General features: G+C 37.3%; 1 protein-coding gene across 3 annotated transcripts in view; it reads right to left on the bottom strand.

The window, feature by feature from the left end:
* Positions 1–3,964: 3,964 nt before the first annotated feature.
* The window catches only part of eng (endoglin), a 44,027-nt gene continuing 25,616 nt past the window's right edge, over positions 3,965–22,375 (bottom strand). For 2 of the 3 annotated variants that reach the window (XM_044333558.1, XM_044333556.1), the window contains exons 5-14: positions 19,731–19,899; positions 16,273–16,450; positions 16,072–16,174; positions 15,583–15,778; positions 15,024–15,175; positions 12,941–13,171; positions 12,529–12,595; positions 8,317–8,433; positions 8,185–8,232; positions 3,965–8,103 (exon numbers count right to left, since the gene is read on the bottom strand). In XM_044333558.1, coding sequence (XP_044189493.1) covers positions 7,982–8,103; positions 8,185–8,232; positions 8,317–8,433; positions 12,529–12,595; positions 12,941–13,171; positions 15,024–15,175; positions 15,583–15,778; positions 16,072–16,174; positions 16,273–16,450; positions 19,731–19,899 — 1,383 coding nt within the window. In that variant the 3' untranslated portion in view covers positions 3,965–7,981. The remainder of the gene's footprint in view (positions 8,104–8,184; positions 8,233–8,316; positions 8,434–12,528; positions 12,596–12,940; positions 13,172–15,023; positions 15,176–15,582; positions 15,779–16,071; positions 16,175–16,272; positions 16,451–19,730; positions 19,900–22,375) is intronic. The other variant, XM_044333559.1, reaches the window with a different exon arrangement.

Raw genomic sequence — 22,375 nt, 5'->3', positions numbered from 1 at the left:
AGAGGTGTCTGCATTTTGAAGGAATGAGATTTGCTTCGAGCACACAACACTGCCTATACGTTAGAGGATTACCCCAGTCCAGGCTGTGGATACTCAGTGAGGTGTGTGCATGGGTGCTTTTGTGAGAGAGTGAAAGTCGGAGTGTGGGTGAGTGATGGGGAGAGAGGTTGAGCCTTGTACACAGTCTCGAAGTGCGTAAACAACCTTGTGTGTCACACAGTGCCTCAGGGTGTGAAAGTTTGAGCAAGAGGCGGCTTACTTCAAGAAACTTCAGTTATGCTCACGTTTAGCTTCCTGAATTCAACATGCCCTCAGGCTTTATGGGCTTCATGTCAGGATCAGTCACCTGATTCTTAGAGTAGGTATTAAAATATAGATACATGATAATGTAAAATTCAAGCTGTTTATAAAAATATAATTGTGCAGTTCACTGCAGACCAGATCAGTCGCACTGTTTGAATGTGTTGGCTCACTTTTTTTTTTTAATAAAGGCAGCAGCATGATGTCACAGTGCAATCTTTAATTTCTTCTACCCTGCACAGTTTAATTATTCAAGTATTCCTCAGCAAATTTGTTTGGTGCTTTGCTTGACAATGAGGCTCTTTGTCTTCTTCTGCTCATAAGCAATACCATCTGTGCATTCAAAGAAAATATAAAAATATAGCACCATCTAGTGGTGGCCGGCATAAATCCATTTATCAGAGTAATTAAATGTAATGGGACGTTTCCCTGCAGCCAACTCATTATGTAGTGTTTCCAGCAAATCTAACACTATAATGAAAGCTATACGAGGATAGTTTGTCTTTTTAATTTCATCATTGTCACCGGTCAACTCTTCGCAATTGACAGTTTGTTGAGCACTTATGCAGTGCTCAGGGACATGCAATTAAAAACATGACCTTTGTGTAACAATATTAGGGTCGTTGTTAAACTCAGGAAATGTTAAGACGCCTATGGCTCCCATTTCACAGCAGGTTGAAAGATAGAGATTTCACTGATTAATAGTGAAATTTGCTTAATTAATAACATCTCATTTCTTTTGTTAAGGCCTGTTTCTTTAGAATATTTCTTAAGATGTTAAGTTGGAAAGAAGCCCCAAATCAATATAAATCCTAACAAAGGAAATTTAGAATAGTTGATTAATGAATTCTTTTTCTAATTTGTTTGTCATGTTAATTAACTGCTCCTCACAGTGCCTTTAAACTTGTCCAAAGAGACATCAAACATATTTTATTTCCTCTACATATGAGGTTCATTTTAATAGGGGCTAAGGGACAAGACTACACCTTTGGCTTTCACTCATCTGATTTCCACCAGCTCAGCTCATCTCTCTCTGTGCTTTTCCATCTTGGCCATATTATATGTTGCAGTGTGGTTAGTTAAGTAGATCTATGTATGCTCTCACCCTGTGCAGTGTCAAGAGGAGCATCAAATGATGTTAGTACTACAAAAAAGTTGTCAGAACATCCAGAAGTGGTATCTCGTTGGCTACTGATTAGAAAACATGCTATTTCAGTGTGTTAGTGATGAAATCACGACTCACTTGCAAAAGTTATATTACTATTCTATGTGTAGAATATACTGTATTACCCAGCACAAGGCATATGAACACTATGACTGTGTCCTAATTTCAAACAACGTAATAATTCTAAAATGTAATGTGCTCACATAGACACAGTGAGGCTAAATTAAGAGATGTCAGTTTGCATAATACATTTGCAAGATTTTTGAGTGTGCTGTTGCCCCACAATGCAATGCACATGGGAAATTTAAAAGCTACTCACAGCTGGAAGAAAAATGAGGAGGATGATGAGAAAGAGGGACATTTCAGAAAACAGAAAAAATGAGGCATTAAGTCTTTGGACAAATGTTTTGCTTTTCTATAATTCCAACTTGTCAAGTGATCTCAATCAACATTATTGCTAATGTTATGCAAACACAATGTAAGCTTGTAGCAAGTTGAGTCTTATTATCTGATCTGCATCTTCTATATATTACCTGTGTATTGCTGTCAGGCTGAATTATTAAACTCATCTTCAGTTGCTTGAACAAGCAGTTGGATTTCTAATGCTCTATTGCTAAATACTAATGTGATACTGACTCTGCTGCCCTTGGGAGCCTAGCAACACAGTATGATGTATATGGTTGGGAAGCAACTCCTTGGCAACAATATTATATTTTTTTTACATTCAGTTTGCAAAGACAGAAAAGGGGGAAAAAAGGGGTTTTATAAGAAGTGCCTTTAGAGATCACAGCTCCATACAATACTGACATCTGTTTCTTTATTCACATACGTATAAACACACAGACCGCATGACACTGTAAAGAGCAAAGTAAAATTGTTTTCCTCTTACCTACTCACAAGTTTTTATAGAAGAGATCTGTGGAGACTGGTTTTGCCTTGAAATCATTGTTGCATGCTTTGGGCACAGATAACAAAAACATTTCAGCAGGCCCAATTTTGCCGAAAAATTTGTTCTGAGACATAAACAACCTGAATAGGCAAGCAAGCAAACACACACACACACACACACACACACACACACACACACACACACACACACACATACAAGCACAAACAGAGACACACACATCACACAATGTGTCCTGTGCAAGGCCGAATGGTTCCATGGTCATATCAGGAGATGACGGTTGTCCATAAACATATATTGTATGCCTTGGCTCCAGTCCTGAAAACATGAACAAATTTGTTTATAAAAGGGAACACTTGAAAGTTCAGGAAGAGCCACAGACAGAAAAAATCCCCAGTTTTATTTTCATCCTTTTGCCCAACAATAAAGGGTATATATGACACAAAACATCATTATAGAATAATGTTTTAAATTCTTTCAGCTCATTGTTTTTTAGGTCAGTTATGAGTCAAGCTGCCTTGAATCAAATCAAAGACAAAAACATATTTTTCAACATAATTATGATTTGAACAAACAAATAATTTCACATATTTAATTTTAAAATGATCTGTGAGAAAAGGGACAATTTTACTTGTTCTGTAATTGACTATTTTCTTTTTTCTTTTATGCAACTTAATAATTCTACACCACTACATTTTAGAGGTAAATATTGTGCTTTTTGCTCCATTACATTTATTTAACTTATAAAATACAATGCATAGGTTAATCTACCCAGTATGTATATGTGAGTGTGAGTGGTTGTCTTTCTCTAACAATAATCCAATAGCATAATATGTAGATAATAATACATTTTATTTATAGAGTGCTTTTCAGGGTACTCAAAGACACTTTACATAAGCTAAAAGCATCATAAAAACAGCACACTAAAGCACAAGCTAACACACAACATTCATCACATATTAAAAGCAGTTCTGAAAGGGTGAGTTTTCATTAGTGATTTGAACATAGACAGATCAGTGATAATATAACATTGAGAGGGGGCATTTATCTGTAGTAGTTTTACATTTGATATGTTTCCTATGGCTGTTTACTATGGCTTTTTATGGCTACTTTATTTGGGGTAATTGAGTATTTTTACATTATGGTATTTCTACTTTTATGTGAGTAAAGTATTTCAATTGTTTTTGGTTGTTTTTTTGTTTTTTCCCGGCACTGATGAAACCTGACTACAAGCAGAAGCTTATACAATTTAACAGCCTGTGTGAAAAATGGTGCAATCTGATTTGTGATTTAGGGATGGTAATGACTCCTTTCTATGTTTAAGCACACACAAATTTAATCATAATTTTGGAGTCCTTGATAAGTTTTTAACATGCTCTTATTAATATGTTTTTGAGTAGAGTGTGTAGTGTTTCTGTCTCTTTATTCTGTGTCAGTGCTTTGCCAAGTGTGCTGTGTTATAACTCTGATATTGCTATCTGATATCCTGAGAGATTCCAGGTATCCTGGGAGTTTGTTTTTTCCAACACCACCACTTGGCTTACTCACTTCAATACAACAAGGCTGTAAAACACACACTAAAAAACACATAGAACATTTGTCATATTCACTTTATTAAGATAATTTCAGACAAAACATATATTTCTTCAGAGACAACATAGAAATACACAACATCAGTTGAGTACTGTCTCAACCAATGGACCCATTTTAAAGGGTTAATGGCTGCCCACTCTAGCACAAAAATAACATTGCATTTTATATTCTATAAAACCAAAGCACACATTCTGACGTGTAGTTAAGACTTCAGATTGTTTGGTAAGAATTCTGAATTTGGACAAGGCTAAGAATCTGGAGGAAGAATTCGCTCACATAAATGTAGACATAGTTTCTATTGTACACCTACACAGATACACACAAACGCACACACGCACACACACACACATATACACACACATACACATACAGTACATAGACTGTAGTATATGCACACCCAGAGCACACATATTTTCATTTAACTGTGCAGAGTGTCTGAGGAGGAGGAAGCTGTTGTCAGAGGTAACGAAGGGATCTGCAGGCTTAACAAGTGAATTAACTGACAGCCTGTCCGATTTTACTGTCAGTGCTCAGACAGAACTTGGCATTCACCGAGCCTAGTTTAACACAGGTACAGAATACGTGACATTTGAGGGGGGAGGAAAGACTTTGTCTGATATTGCAATCATTTTCTAAAATTAAAAGAAAAGTAGCGCCAACGAACGACCTGCCACATTCTAAGTTTGAATGTTTCCTGCAAACTGCACATGAGTGTTGCATATTTAACTGGGATGCTACTCTGTTTGAGAATGTACTTCCCCATCACACCCACAGAAGATAGTACAATGAACATAATACAATGTCAGGATGTCAGTATCAGCAAAGTTATGCCATGTTTTTGGACAGTAGGGGAATCAGTAGGGGATAAGTCAAACAGGGGTAAAACCAACAAACCGAATGAACTGAATTTTTAAAAAATGTTGGGAAAAAAACTATTCAAATACAAAACAAATCTTGTGCATTTAATAAGTGCCTTGATTAGGGTTTGTCCCAGTTCTTCATATGCAGAAAAGAACAAAGCAGGTTAAGGAAATAGTAGAAGAAGAGAATATCATACAACACTTACAAAAAAACATAGTAAAAAAAAACTACATATAGACATTACATACAAGTTTACCTCATCATATTGCACAAATACTCAAGTGGCAATTTGTACTGGCCCTCTTTGTTCTCTGTCTCAACACAAATACACAAAGAAAATCAGACATGCACAGGAAAACGTACATGCACACACCCACTGAGTGAGAGAGAGGGAATAAGCTACTTAGCTCAAATACAGACAATGAGGAAACATTTTACAAATGCAGTGTTGGTTTGGAAAACACTGATCTTTTTTTTTGTTAAGATTAACTTTGAAGGTGAATAAGTTATTTTAACAATCCAAATCAGAAAGTGAGTAACTACTGGGAATGTGAATATACAGTATATGCATCAGTAAAAGTACATCAGTGTATCAAATGTATATAAAGAAAACCTTTAACATCAAATTTTGGGTGCTTTTAACACAGCTATGTGGTTACAAATTGTTTTTTTCTTTTTTGAAACATTGCCTGCTTACTTATACCACAAGACTTGACGTGAGATGGGAATATTTTTATAGAGGTGAAAAGAGTAGCAATAAAAACATCAAATACATTTACATTTGTACATTGAAACAAATAGTGGGTTCACGGATCAACCGTCTATCTACAGTTGTAGCCCTAATGAAAGCCCCCAACATGCATCTATGCAGCTTCTGTCTAGCATTAGCACTGCAATGGCTGATGCAGCCTATCAAATGTAGAAAGTAGAAGTTAATCATTTTAACAAGGCACTAATTTCCATATCATAATGTTTGACATGTGACAGCTGAAAATAAAACCAGTTTTAAATTTTAAAAATATACTTCATGTACAGTACAACTGATTGATGAATTGTAGCAATAAGTAGCTCTCATACTACTGATACTATTGATTATATTAAGCAGTCCCACCGGCTGTATTCAGAGCTGGTGACTTTCATGGGCAGCTAAAGTTTAAAAGTTAAGGAAAAAGTGTCAAAATTTAGTGAGGGGAGCTTGCAGGTTTTTAAATTTAGATTATCAAATTTACCAATATAGTCCACAAATCTGAGTTTGCCAGGTTTTATTTGTGTATGCCTTTAAGGAAATCTCACATATTTCATTTTCTTCTCCATAACAAATGCCAATTAAATATGAAATTCAGAATAGAATATTACAGCCTATTGTTAGTACCTGTACTCCCCCCCTGCCGTAAGGAAAAAAGGCTCTAGGAGTTTGGTCATATTGAGGTGGCAGTTCTTCAGCGTGTAGTAGAGATCAAGGATGGCTTGTTTGCCAAAGCGGAATCTCTGAATGCATCGCTGATCCGTAACATCCATTAGAGGTCTAAAAATTCTTTCCCTTCTGCACACTCATCTTCAATCACAAGACAGAGAGGAACATTAGTGGCAGACTGCATTTTGAATGAAAAGACATTAAATATGAGGAAGTAGGGTGGACAGTTTGCACTTGCTTAATGTCGAGTCTTGATCTTCTAATGTAGGATGGAATAATACACCACAAACTGCTGCATCTAGGTCTATAGGGTGATGAATACACCAGCAAAAATAATAATACAGGACATAAAGGGCTTTTTATGTATGTCAGTGTCTGTTACCACATACACATTAATTTTATGAAGAAGAATTGTGGTTACAACAAACTGTCAGGCAGTGGTGATGGACTTATTACAGATTCTGGTGAGACTGGATGTTGTGCAAAGGAAAATTACTGGATTCCACCTCCAGACAGTCTATTTTGGGGAAACTCCACCCTGTGGGCGTAGCTGTATGAGTGGTGCTTACGTCGATATGTGAGTCTGAGGTCTGAGTTTTGGTGCTAACTCCTCATTACGGGGACATTACTCAGCTCTGAATACAGCCATATATCTCTGCATGCGGTATTGTACATTATAAAAGTGATTATTTCGGAGCTCACATAAATAAAAGTAATTTTTCTTAATGGTTCATAATTTATTGCTACCTTTGGGCCATAAATGCAATTTACGATGATTTGTTGAGTACAGCAAATAGGAAATCAAATATATTTCTCTGTAATTTGAAATAAACACGGGGGGGAAAAAACTCTTTTGATATGAAGGCCTTGATATAGCTACTGGATAGCACTGAATTGCACCAAAACCTTTTCTTCATGAGCTACAAATAACCTGGAAGGTCAACTACAAGTTTCACCTTCAGTGACACAGAATAAAAAATGTAAAAAGGCAGAAAATAACATCAATTCACCAGAGAAATCTAGTTTTAAGTTTAAACTTAGCCCCAGATTTCTAAATAATAGGAGGTAGCTGTTAACCATTGACCTTGAATACTAATTTTGACAAATAATCCTTGGAGCGAGCATTTCATTGAGTTGTTTGAGATCCTAACATGTTGAGCTTTTCAGTCCCACAGATGTTGTTGATAACCTTTTAGGACTGACCAAGCCAAAAGCCCTTCATATTTTTGTCGCTTGGATGTGAATGCAAAACAGCTTTTCATCTGTTTTTCAAAGTCAGTCTTTTGACTGGTTTGTCTCCTGTCTAACTATTATTGTACTGCGATCACAGAAGCACAATTCATTGAAAGGAATGCAGTGAATTTCCTGTTAGCTCTTGGGGGATATGGTTTGTTTTTCCTGTTTCTGGGAGCCAATTTTTTCTTCTCTTGCCCTCTTTAACTTCCTGTCTAGGAGCTTGACTTTACAGAGAGGCAGCAGAGGTGAGCGTCAGAAGCCATTGATTAGACTTCTGTTACCCGTCACCCCCCCCTCCCATCCACCATTACAAACTCCCAGATCACATTCATTCCAGGCTTGTGTGTCAAAGACATGGGTTGCGCTTTTTAATGACAATTTAAAGGGGGGCAAGGAGGGCAAAAATGCCTTTTGAGCATTATTAAAGAATACAAAAGCACAAAACCCGTATAGGTGACTTTGAAGGGAGATGGTGGCCCTGCTGGTGGTGGAGATTACCATAATCTCATGCCATGCTGCTGGTCGGTGTGCTCTGGGTGCTTCCAATGCTTGCGTTGGCGCTGCTGTTCTCAGAGGGGGAAGGGTTGGTGGAAACAGGTTGTCGTTTTGCTCCTGAGCAGGGACATCCTGAGGAGAGAGGAGAGAAAAGCCAGTAAGAGCCTGACGAAAAAAAAGAAACTTGATCAAAGGAAAAGATAAATTCCTCACCAGGAAGATTTGCTGCAGTTGAGCTCATGTCTAGTCCAGTTGGGTACCCTGAATAAAGCAGAATGAGATCACTTCAAATCCAGACAATCCAGATCTATATTCAACCAAAAAACACAAAATCATTACACTTACATTTACCTGTTTTTATTTTGATAAACCACAGTGCTCCAATAAGTAAAACTCCAATCAGGAACCCTCCAAATGCGATGCCCAGAACACCAGGTAGGCCAAAATCAAAGCATGGTGGGGCTGAAACATACAGATGAAAAAAACAATGTATGCAAGCTTCAGTTAAACAACAACAATCACAACAACCACAAGTTACACCTCTTTAATCAACATCACATGTGGTTTTGCATGTTTTACCCCAATAATTACAACTGGGTATATTTTACAGCAGCAACCAAGTTATTCATGTATATTCATGATATGCAGAACATACAGAACAGTGAGTAGTCAATCACAGTGAATATTCTAAAATAGTTGGGTTTTCTTTGTCAAAGCAATGTTATTGTTGCATGGTGATGCAGTTGTAAGTTCTCAATGCAACAGTGGTTTGGTTATACAGTATATTGCAAATGTCCAAAAATATATAATATAATATGTTTCACCTGGATAACAGTTCAATTTCAAGGATTTCAGAAACCTGATTGCACTGGCTATTTTCTCTGGAGAAGCCTTGCGGACATGAAGGCAAAGTGTTGAATTTTCCTGCAGTTCTTAACAGTAGCTGCACTAGTGTGTCTAGTGCATACAATGTTTTTAGGCAGCTGAATCTCAAATTCAGGCTCCATGAATGCACCAATAAAGATGTGTTTTACAATAGTCCATTTTCAAATACAGAACTATGCAATGTTGATTATTTTTTATGAAAAAAAGAGACAACAAAATGTTCTATAATGGGAAGCTACCAACCAATATTTAAGTTGATTTTCTAACTGAGCCAAAACTAACAGCTGCCTCAAAGATTTAAAGATTTATAGTGTAGATTTGAAAGTGACTAACAATATGGTATGGCCCTTTAATACTGCTTTTCAGCCCCCCTCTTAGTTACCATGACAATACAAGCAAAGCACATACTCTAAATAATACATTTAATGTATGCATTAAATTCATAACTAGTGTGGGGTTAAGGTCTCTGCATAGCTGAAATAAAAAAGTAAATAATTTTCTCTGTTCTGATTTAATGATACAAATTTCGATTTACAATGAAGTCTGGCGCTGGTGTTGTTCTTTGGCTGTGTGTTGGCTTGTACCGCACAATGTGCTTCACTGCTAACAAACTTAATACAAAACATAAAACTGTGAGCCAGCAGCAGTAAAAAAATCACTGTTCCTCAAAACAGCTCTGAAAGAGTATAAGAACAGGCAAACACTAAGACGCGCTCAAGCCTCTGACTTACAGTATCGTATTTATAGCCTGACAAGGCCACCCCACAGTTTTGCTTCACTCATTGTGGTCTGGCAAGGCCATGAATGAATTACCTTGAGAATGATGTAAAGATGGGTATACAATAGATAATTTACAGTTTAACCCTTCACTCAAATGTCATGTTTAACTCTTCCGACACCTAAGCTTTGCTGAAAAAACATGAAAAATGTTCAGAAATGCTTGAAAAATGTCTTTAAAATGTTCCACCAAAATCAGTTTTTTAAATTATTTTGATATAGAAAGCTGTTTGGGAGCTTGGAAGGTTATTATCATCTTAACTTTGACTGGTTCAGTATGTGCTGTATTTAGCCTGGCTGAACTGAATTGCAAAACTGTTTCCAGACTTAAATTTTGAACATTTGATACAGATTTGTCTGACAACATGCCAGTAAGCTGTAAAAGTCCCCACATATCAGTAAAACATATGCTTTTCCCTCTCCCCTTCATCGTCATCTTTACTATTGTTACCTGTAGAGATGCCACAAGTATCCTGAACATTTGGAAGAAACCTATCATCACCTTTGCAAGAGTTTCTCTCACCTGCCTCTGCTGCGTCCTGCCTCCTGGTGGAATGTGCTAGGCTATGTACTACACTAGTCTTAATACAATACAGCTTGCCTCTCTTGAAGTATTGTACATTAAAGAGAGGACATGGAGGACAGACGACAGGAAACTTGCCACCAGTCTGTGCATCATGTGCATTTCAATTATTTTTGTGTGTGAAGTGTTGCACCTGCCTCTGCGGTGAGCCTTGATGCATGGCCTAACTGTATGAACATTATGGGAGTTGTAAGCCTTATATTGTATGTGTGACTCCACAGGGTTTAATTTCATTTAAACACTATCGTACTGATATTGGATTAAACAATACCTAATATCAGCTGAGAGCACAGAAATAGTGACATCTTGTGGGCATTTGGGCTGACTGCATCGCAGGCAGCCAACCCAGTTTGTTGATAAATCAGCAAGGAACATTCCTTGACCCTGAATAGGCCAGAAACATCACAGTCACTCTTACAGGCTTTCTCTTGAGACGTTTTTCTGTAATCAGTTGCCGTGTTAGTTTGTATAAGTGTGGCTTTGACAGCAAAGCTGAATAAACAGGAGCAGGAAGCAGAAGCTCCAGTGCAGGTGGAGAGGAGGAGGCAGACAGCAGGCCTGTGCTGTGACTCCCTGGAGCCCTCTGTATGGAAACTACCAAACAGGAAGGATTGCTGAATGGTGCACTCAGTGCTGCCCAGTGATGGCTCACAGCAGAATGTAGTCTGCTAGTCCTGCTGATATAACCCTTGTAACTCTGACACTGGCTAATGAAAGGAACTTCAAAAACAGACCTACCAAAAAAGGATGTTCCTTTACAACTAGTTCCATTCCTGTATTTTAGTAAGTCCTAGTCTCCAGAGAAATATTTCCATTTACGTAAGATAAAGCAAAACAGAGGAGAGGATGACAAACAGGACACAGGAAAGCATGGATGAATAGTTTAGTCAGCTTCCCCACCACATATGCTGCAACACTGACATACCAACCATTATATTTCTCTTCTAGACAGAAACAGAGGATAAAGGAAGCTTAAGAAATATACAAATCCATTATCTGTTTTACAAATAAGTATGACAAACTCCAGGTTTTCCCCCATTTTATCAACATCTACTTCCTTGTGTTGTTTGGCTCAGAAACTGATTAATCTGAATTTTCCTAGAAATTAATCATCTATCCTTTCTTTGAAGAAAAGACACCTTTCCCTTGTTTGACTCAAATGTGTTGACTGTTGGTCTGACAATAGAACCAGGGCCAGTGAATGTGTTTGGACAGCAAGACAGTCAGACCCCCTTGGAAACACAAAGGACTTCAGCCCCCTCCCGTGAGGGCCATTACTTCTGATTGTGGCCACAAGGTCAGCCTGCAGACCTTCCTAAAGGACGAGGCCCTGCCCCGCACCCACTTACAGCCTTCACTGCATATCCTGAGTTCACTGCTATGACAACCGCCTGCACAGTATTTGTTGTGCACAGAAAGCAACAATAGGAATGAAAATTATAACAGCAAGCAGCAAACACACTGACCAAGAATCCAGACTAGCAATTAAGTCCTCAAGGCAAAAAAGGTAATTTAACAGTTTTAGTATTTCTTCTGAGAGTTCAGCGAGTTTACTGTTAGATGAGAATTAAATATGAAACATTCATCTTCATAGTAAGGGTTTGTGACAAAAATAAAAGAAAATAAACTCAGGCAATTGCTATAGCACCACCATCAGGACAACTGTTCCTACAATTTTGTGTGGATCATTTTTGAGACAGGACCTTTCTACATTTGTTGTGTTTGGTACATTTTATTAATGTAAGAGAAATAAAAGTTATTTTTAAATGTGATTTATCACAAAATCAAGAAAAAAGAAAACTAATATTTACACCTGTATTTCATAGTGTTGCAAATACTGTTTTGAAATTCATTTCTCTACTGAACTGCATCTTTATACAACAAAATCACTAATCTCACATTTAACTGTGTGTCTTTTAATTAATGGGAAGACAGTTTTAGTACTTAAATCATTAAAAAAAGAAAGACACAGAGATGACAAAATACTAGAAAAAACAATAAGCTGGGTCCTGGTAGCCTACCAACAAATTGGAATTTGTATGTAGATAGTGCAGTAATTCTATAAACTGTATGCTTTATAGAAACGCATTTAAATTATATGTTTAAAAGGGGAGTCGAGAGAACAGTACAGTAGGTAGAGGACCGTAAAAATATGGAAAATGCAGAATATGGAAAAAATGAAAAAGCTGCTTAAGATTACATGAATACAAATCTGACCCAATTCTAGCTTAAGTAGAATCTGCTTCAGAGTGTTCAGTGTGTTCGATTCAAAAATGTATTGATCCATATTTTGGAGTTTAAACTGAACTCACTTGGTGGTTGCAGACAAGGCTGAGTAACCTCCAGATTCCTCTTCACTCTTCCTCCATCTCCGCATTTCTAGCAAGCAGGTCAAAGAAAAATGTTTTAAGCTTAAGTATTTTGATTGTGCTGGAAATAAAGAGAGGCCATATCCTGTGCCAACATTTACATTGCAATAGATCCACATTAACACTACTTTCTCCATGAATATTATACAAATTACACCAGGCAGTATATTTAAGGCAACCAAAGGAAAGCTGTAACACAGGTTATATTTTTCAATGCAAAGCCATTGAGTTGTTAAACATTTAAATTGCTTTGGTAATTTAAATATATAAATGTATTTATGAATAAAAACTTTTTCCCTTGACATATTTGTAAAAAATTGTACATAAAAATAATACATTTGAAATAAAATCCTACCTCACTGTAGCAAACATCGACAGCACATTCCAGGTCCCACGTGGTGGATGTCAGCTCTTGGAGCTGATCTAAAGAAAAGCTGACTCGTGTGCTGTTGGGACATGAATTCGAGGAGCAGGCCTCTGAAATGAAGGGTAGCTCTTTCACTACAGGGCAGGAGCCCTTGGAGCGCAAAAAGCAGTGGATCACCTTGATGGTCAAAACAATATCCCCTAAAGTGTTCCCTGAAATCTATAAAAACAGAGAAAACATTAAATAAATTGGAGAAGAATCTGTCAAATGGGCATCAGCTGAGCACAGTAAGGTATTACACCTGCAAAAAGAGCATAAAAAAACAATATCCAAGCCTTTCAGAGATATCAGATAATGTATTCTCCTCTTACATTGGCTATTGTGTTTGTGTTCCAACCTCCTACACAACATTACAGTGTGGTGAAATGCTTATAGTAATATTTACATTAAAACTCAATGTCAAACTTTTAAAAAGCAACATATGACCCACAAAACTTTACATTGTGTTCTTTGGAATTTATGACACATGCATGTAAATCCTCATGAACTGCAATCTGTCCAGGTACTAAAGGTGTATGCTAAAGATTCCAGCAACTGACAAAAACAAATGCAAGAAATGTATTAATTTTTGTAATGTTTGGAACAGAATGACCAAAATAGAGATTAAATGTACTATATGTAATAAGTCTTTCTACTGCTGTAAGAAATCAGTCACAATGGGCCTCATGCATGAATGTTTTCTTATTTTTCTTTTGTATTTGTTCTTGCACAAAGCAATAAGAGTAAAATAAGAAAATCCTACATGGGATTCAACAAACTCTCTTACTGTAACTGCCTGAACTTGTTGTAAATCGCTTGTTTCAGCCTGATGAATGCCATTTGTTTATGGGGAGGTGCGCATTCATAAGATGTGATCATTAGCATAATCCACACCCCTAAAATTGCCATATAAGGCCCCACATTCTGCTCCACTTGTGGGTGAGTTTCATTCACAAAAATGTCTTTCCTTCAAGTCCTGCTTTCAGAAATCAGAAAACAATACAAACATAACAAATTTAGGAGTGACAGTAGGAGACCCGACACAATTAGGAAATATGAATCCAGCTAACGTGTCATCAGAACAGCTCTGCACTGTGACAGAAATTAGAGAGGGAATGCTTTGACATGAAGTTAGATGCTAAAAAACATCTTTCTAAAGCAAAGCGCTCCGTGATGGGAGGCAGTCAAAGGATGTGACAGTCACAGAGATGTTACAGGAGTCTATTATAGTCTACAGGTGATGTTACACTGTCAGCTGCAACACAAGATGATACTTGACAGACCTGCAGAGAGACACGAGGCAGCTGTCGGAGTGAAAGAAGTTTCCAACAACTCCTGAAATGTAGAAGTTGCTGTGCCATAATATGCCAATAAAATCTGAAAAACCTTTTAAATAAATGTGCAGCCATGATGATGAAAATATGGTAAACAGAATATAAATTTTGTTTGTATAAAGGTGGTTATATTGTGGTATAATTGTAAATCAAACGAGTGTTTCTCCCAAGTGAAGAAAGGCAGAGATGATCTATTGACCACGTACTACAGGTCTGGACCACGCATAAATTTCATTTGTACCTAAGAGAAAATTGATGAATGCCACAAAAGTTCTTATAAATTACTCGTATGTGCATTTTAAGAAAATCAGTGCATTTTAACAAATCTGTTCGTACAAGTGCTTCTTGCATGAGGCCCATAGTCTCTGTTGTGTCATTATTATCCCAAAGGTAACATCAGAAGGAATGAAGTTACACAGTACATTGATAATAGTGTAAATTAAACTTATCTAATTCATTGGCCAACTTTCTACTCAAAGCTACTTTCTGGAATTTTCAACCTTAATCTCTCCTTTGCAGCTTCCTCTCATATGTGGAAAAAGCTGACACGTTTCATCATTTATGTGTGCTACAGCTTTTCAAAAAAGTCAAATCATTTAACTGTTCTAAGAACATCCACCATCTATTCTGAGCAATTTCTGAGCAGGAGCTGAGTAAGGAAACATAAGATCCAGACAAGAGGATGCGCAGGCTCTTACCTCTGCATAAATTCTCTTGTCACTCTGCACCTTGGTCTTAGGGTCCAGGGGAGAGCGGTAATCTGGGGAGGCGTATAGCTGCATCAACAGAGGCATCTGATGAGGAGCGTTAGTTGTAATGGAAATGACTGGAACTGGTACTGTTTCTGTAACTGAGAGAGAAATGGATCAACAAAAAATTAGCCATACATATCAATGTTATCACTGTCTTGAAAAGACAAAATCTTTTTTAGGAGATAGCAAAAAAATTTAAGGCTTATTTTGAGAGCTTAAAAAACCATAAGGGTTTAATGTCACCATAAGGGTATTTTTTTTGCATTATGCATGCAAAATAATAGTTTGAATGTGGTAATAATGACAAGGGTGATGAGGCATTACCATAAACAATATTTCTTTTGCTATTATTGTTATAGCAGACTCTATCCTCATGATTTCCCATCTCACTGCTAGCATTGCATAACCTGTATTATGTGTGGGCTATACATGCAATACTCCATGTACTCTTTCTGTAGAAAAAGTCCCAAAGTTGAAAACATTGTTTTACCTTTCATCATCTTACCTGCAGGGGTTTCTTTTTGTTCGAAAACCAGTAAAACCATAGAGCCCTCTGGTTTGATTTCAGTGTAGCTGGTGAAAGTACTGGCTTTAAAATGATCTAAAGCCTTCCTTTGCACATCCTCTGCTCTGTCACTGTTCAGTGTTAAAACAGGCTGAATTTTATGTGGGATGGTGGGCAGCAGGATCTCATTGTTAGACTGTAGATAAGGCAGACAAGTTGAAATAAATCAGTCATGACTTACAGACTGTCATGTACAAGTACTCAGTCAATAATGTGCTGAATTTCAAAGGCAGGGGAAAGCTTATTTTGTGTTGGAAATCATTTACTGTAGCCTTGTTATTAAGTGAGCTATATCACACTAATTACAACAATGTAATCACATACAGTTGAGTCTTTATCCTCTTATTAATCTCACATGTTATTGCAGGACAATAAATATGATAACTCTCTGTGCTTTAACAACTGGATTGTGTGTGTGTGTAAGCTTACACCAAACTTTGTATACTGCGGGTTGAGGAAGATCCATGTGGTGCCCTGAGGACCTCTCAGGAACATGTTGGTCATCTTTGTGCCCGTGCGAAGTGATACATTGCTGCAATATGGAGAATCAAAAATTAAAAGAGAATTTCTTTCCATGAGGATAGCACAATAATGCATAAGATGTTATGTCTTGTAAATCCCAAGGTTTACCGAATGCTGGCATTCTCTGGGATGTTGATGATATGAAGCTCATCTTCACCACGGTTCTGTTGCAGTGGGGAGCAAGATTTGACTGAACTGTGTACATTTTCATAAATCGTCTTCATAAAGTGTTTTTCTGATGGATCTTCATTCTTAAGTATGCAGTCACGAGAGCCAGATTTGGTTCCTATAAAAGCACAAACATTAATATAAAATATTAATGACATTTCAATGGAAATTATGAGAAAATAAAATAATTTCTACATAACCCGTATAATAAAGAAGACATCACAAAAAATGTACTGCCTGCACTTCTGTTTTAATAATTGGGCAGTGAGGTAGTAGCTGCAATAAGCAATTACAATTAAAGCCTGTTTTCTTATATGTATTTAACAGATTTGTTTCATTGAATGTGATGCTCTGAGAGGCTACTTCTGTTCACTATGGCTGGCAACAGAACAGAAATTTTAGTATAAAGTGTTTTACTCAGCAGCCAGTACTAGGGAGCCATAGTCCAGTCTACAACATAAGACCAAACTGCCAGGGCAGGCGCTTAAGCACCTTGCTTTTCCCTCTATGGAAGATGTTGCAGGAGCAGCCCCATGTGAGCTCACTATTCTCAGCGTTTGATCAAATAATGGCAACTGATGGTTTACAGGTGCACCCTGATGCATTGCTCAAATGGCTACGCACATTTTGTTTGGCTTTAAAATGCTGTGCTGGAAATGAGGATGATATCAGTTTCCCACAGGAAAGCAGTGTGAAACATACAGCAGCATATATTTCAGCTATTTTGTCAAAAAAAATATGCGTTTGGAACATGCTAAGCACGTGGATGTGGATTATGATACAGGAGTGGTTAGAGAGCTTTATTCCAACTGAAAATTAGTAAACCAACTTGAATTCAAACTGGCTACGGTTACTATTCTCCATCATAAAGGAAACTACCAACTTTTAACAGCCACTTTTCAAGCCTCCAGGGAATTTGTCGGTGCAATATCACTTGAAGTTACTTTTGGTTTCATGATTGGCTTGTAGCTGGGAAACTAGAATTTAAAAGTCGCTTTCTCAAAGCTGTTTATTATGTGACTACTTTTTTCACTCGCAATAGCATGACAATAATATATCAAAACACATTGAGACATTAAAGAAACCTCAGGGACATGTGCATGTTTTCTATTCAGCTACTCAGCCAGCCTTCAACTTGACAACAGATTGTTGTGTAGTCATTGCAAACATTTTTCAAACACCTACAACAAAGCCTACGCAAGTTCACCTAATACCCCAATACAGGCCAAGGGATACAGATAGATTTGTAAGCTGCTCCACTGCTTGAGTATTTTCAATGCCCTTGTTGAATGTGAGTCAGTTAAAACACTAAGCTAAAACGAAGAGTGGTTGAGCATTTCCTTAAAATTTAAACATATTTAAAAAGAGAAAAGAGAAATATTCCTCAAACTCTATAGTTCATACAGCTGGAGAAAGTCAGGCAATCATAAAGAGAGAGATTAGAACTAAATTACTCCAAAATACTGTTTTTCACAGTATTTTGAAAAATCAGCCACCACAATTCCAGCATCACCAATGTTAACTTCTATCTAAACCCATGTCAGAGCTCTGCTTTGGCTCAAACCGCCTTAAGGGGGCTTTGTTGGGAAATAATTGTGCTTGCACTGAATATCCTGCTGCTACTGCTGCTGGAAATAGCAGCCAGTAATATCTTCAAAGTCCAGCCTTCATTCAGCCATGAATGAAGGCTGAAGGTTTGGATCGAAGAGCTTCTGTTTTTGTGCCTCCATCTTCAGCATCAGTGGTTATTAGTCCACAGCTTCCAAATGATTTATCATATGCAATGTTGTCTTGTCAACACTGAGAATGTTGATGAGTCCCCAGCACTTTGCTTTACCATATGGCGAGTCTGTCAATATATACGTATAACTGTGGTATAACTGTGTTTCAAACATGCAGCATTACTCTATGAGAGGTTTACTGAGCTTTACAATCAGTAGTTGTGCAGATTATTTTTGGAATATACAGAGCAAAACATTCTCTCTGCATGGTTGGTGCTCCATATGTTAATGGTAAAATAATTACAACTGTTTCTCAGCAGGTTTGTCTTTAAGTCTGCACAGATCCTCAATTTAGTGCAAATTATTATGGGCAGTATTAGTATGTACATATAAAATGTGAAAAGTATGAGTTTGACATTGATGAAAATATTAAGTGAGGAACTGATGGTTCCTATATGATCAAATGCAATTTGTCTATACTATAAAAATATACGGTCAGGGTGAATAATTTAAACAACACAACAACGAGATAGCAGTCTTCCTCTTCCCTGAGCACTCATAAAAAACTGCTCAATAGCTCTACTAGAGGTCGAAGACTCTAGGGTACCTTTAAGTGCATACTATACACAGTGATATATTTCACTAGACTGTATATTCCCTCATTGGTTTAAGGTGCCTTGTAGGACAAAGGCTGCATGGCAGCTGGTGTTTAGCCCATACAGTACATAGAAGACTGCAAATATTAAACAGCATGGGGTCTGTCATTGTCGTTGTCACTCTTACGTTAAAGTGTAGATAAGAGATAAGTTATAATATCACATACTTGTTAGTTTTGTGGTTTGAAAAAAAAACTTTAAAACAACATACTTGATTCCTTTCCCATTTATTTTTATGTAAGTGTGTATCTATGGTTGAAAAAACTGTTGCACTATTACATTATTCAGAAACAATGCATAAGGAGTGTAGTTTTGAGGCTTATTGTCCTATAAACTGACGGCCACATTGGAAATCAGTGTGTGGATGGCATACTGTAACCTTTTTTTAATCTAATTTATTTCCATGAAAATTAAGAAGTAGAACTTGTGGGCACTAAAAAAGGATTTTCAGTGCAGTATGGACTTCACAATTTAAGTGCAATGTGAACATCAAAGCACAGTGTTTTCTCAGTGATTTCATCACAAAAGCTTTTCAAACACACTTTAGATAAATGGTTAATGATGAATTTTAGAGAGAGAGCTCTGGAAACAGCACTACATCCATTCTTGATTACTGTACTGGTGCCCCGCTGCTGAGTTATGTAAACTGTATGGTGCACTGACTGCAATTACTTCTCTCTCAGCAGCGCCAAATATGTTGTTTTAGACCAAACAAAGTTGCTGATAGCATATTTCAGATTAAAAAAAAAATCATGGGTGCCAAGGTTCACAAATCTAAAATGCTTATGCAGGCAGAAAGTTATTTACAATACTATAGAGTATTGTGGTGATGTGATGGAATCCTATAATGCTGTGTTACACGTATCCTCCTATCATATGTTTGGCATGTTAACAAACTTTGAAATTAACTCTCATCAGCTCACCAAATTAAGCCTATGACTTACAGTATTTAGGAAGAAACAATTGCAGTATTAAAATTGTGTCCTTAAAATATTAGCCAGGTTACACCAATAATTCTCACCTGTTCCTGTCAAGTGGATTTCTTTTGGACTTTGGATTGTGGTGAATGAAGTCACACCCCCGAACTTCTGTGTCGCCCACTTGACCAGTTCCTCATCTTGAGTGGGGAGGTCTACTATCTTGGTTTGGTTTTGTTTAGGATATAAGGTAATTTTGGAGTCATTGGATATCTGGAAAGTAGAGCCAAAGTCATTGTAATTAGTTTCATTAAATACAATTTCCAGAGACAACAGAGTCAGAATCACCCAGGTCCTAAAAGGCATGAGTCTGTCTGTTACGCACTACAAATATACCACAGAACTGAGTGAGCCAGCTTTGTATTTGTTCATATTTACCTCATGTCTGCTCAAATTTTGTCCCTTTCATTCTCTACTATTACTTTTTTTACCCTCCACCCAACTCTCCCTCTATTCTCTCAGCAGGGTCCTGTTAAAAAGAAATGTTTATTATGGTTAAGTGTCCACGAGCCCAGTTGCACAACCCCGTTGGAGCCAAGGTCTTTCCTTTGCTTCCTGAGTGGGGCCAGGAAATGGGACCTTTTTTAGCTTTGTGCGTCACCGCAGTCGGCTGGAATCTGGCTCCATACAAGGTATAAATATATACATCGTTCCCCATCGACTAGACTCTGCTGTTTCCTCGTCTGAGCCAATGGGAAATAATGGAGTTTACATTAAGCTTTGCATGAATAAGAAGGCAGGGGTGGGCATTGGGAAAAGAGGCAGGAGGCTTTTGCACATGTAGACATATGTAAAATTTATTTACACAATAAATAACAATTCAAAAAAGAAAACATGTGCTCCAGTTTCCTTTTTAGGCTCAACCTTTAACAGATTTTTAATCTATACCCATTTGCTCTTCTCTTCTTCAGCGGTCAAGAGGCAGAAGCAGAAAATAAAGTGCTGTACAAGTACTGCGTCTCTTCATATTGTAAACACTTATTCCCACCGACACTCAAGAACAGCAAATTTTGCTTAAGGAAGTATACTTATAGGACAGTGCAATAAGATCATCAACCAAAAGTATCTGTAAGAAATGCTCATGTTTTGTGTGCTTTTTGTACTTTGTTGAAATTATTTGTTTTATCTGTTTTTGAGCTCTAAATTGAACACACATGGGCAGTGTGATACATCCTGGATTATGACTCAACAATTCAGCCTGTTGTTCCATGTGTCTTTTCATCATTCTTAACCACAATATTGCAACCACAGATGGACAGTTGGACCACGGGTGAACACAAACCACAAATGTTTTACAGCTCAGCATTTCACCAAAATGAGGTCCAAGTGTAAAAAAGAGGAAACCAGCCTATTAGTGTGAATTAAGTGTGAATTTATTTGTTTAAGTAATGGAAAGCCTTCTCCTGAGCTGTAAAATATGTGTGACTATTTGTGTGTGTGTGTCCTTGTGTCAAATAGCGAAACAAAAAATAAAAAGGTGAAAGCTAAGTAAGCCTGAGGGAGTCATCGGCCTTTCTACATGAATATTTGATTGACACCGGATCAAAAATAGCGTGAAGGGAAATCTACAAAAATAACAAGAAGGAAAGCCAGTCATGATAGAACCTGGGTAAGGCCATGGAGAAAAAAAAGGATGGGGAGAAATTGGGAAGTTGTTTTAACGATTACAGTAGAATTTTACTCAGATTAGGCACTGTGGAATCAGTTTGATATTCTGCAGGCTGACAGTTAAGTTCAAGGATGTTTTGAGAGAAAAGAGCATCTTTGTTTACTGAAGATCACAGAAATTTCTGATATTCCTTCCCCATTAGTCTGTCCTGGGATGGATGTATGAGGTTCAGATGCTAAGCTTCATCTTTTCACCTGACATACTGAGATCTTCTATCAATGACCTTGCATAGATGCCTCTATAACAGGCGCCCTAACCTTCATGACTGTAAAAACTATCCATGTTCCACTATCATGCTATGGAAGATGATGTGTATCCTTCAGTATTATGCATGCAACACAGTGAAAAATCTGCTTTCAGCTTCAACTCACAAACTTTGGCATAATATAATGGAAAAAATAATTATCACACCGAATGATAGGGCTATGTAAAATGTTGCTGTTCACACGTTTTTTTAATCTTAAAAACAACCTTGTGTACTCAGCTTTGGGAAGCCAACAAGAGCTGTGATGGTGAAACAGAGCCAAGCTGTCACGCTGATGACGTACTTTCGCAGATGCAGAACAGATGCTGTTTCTCTTACACTGCAATCTACAGTAAAACACTATTATCCCCCAGTGATACTGCTCATCCCACGAAAACATCCTGTAGTCACAGCCAAAATTGTCCAGGCCCTCAACAGGACATGATACAGGATGTGGTATCACGCTGCTGTCAGCATATCAGTAACTGATGACATTCCTATAAACATTTCATCATTGTAATTGGTCAGCTGTCAGCTTTTATTTAGTTATTTATTTTTTACGTGTTAACACATTATCTACATCTGCAAATTGTTTACAATAATGTTAACTATGTGTTGAGCATATCCTAACTTTAAAAAACAGGTTTTTTTTATTTCAGCAGCCAATAGTTTTAATTCATGTCAGTATGAAATTACATTAACATACAGGTTATCAGCACAGTAGACGTTAATTCATCTTAACTCTTTTGTCAACATGAAATTAGTCAGCTGCCAAA

The sequence above is a fragment of the Thunnus albacares genome, chromosome 18 (assembly GCF_914725855.1).
Source record: "Thunnus albacares chromosome 18, fThuAlb1.1, whole genome shotgun sequence".
NCBI lineage: Eukaryota > Metazoa > Chordata > Actinopteri > Scombriformes > Scombridae > Thunnus > Thunnus albacares.
The sequence above is the reverse complement of the archived record's forward strand: the minus strand, read 5'-3'. Positions and strand labels throughout refer to the sequence as shown.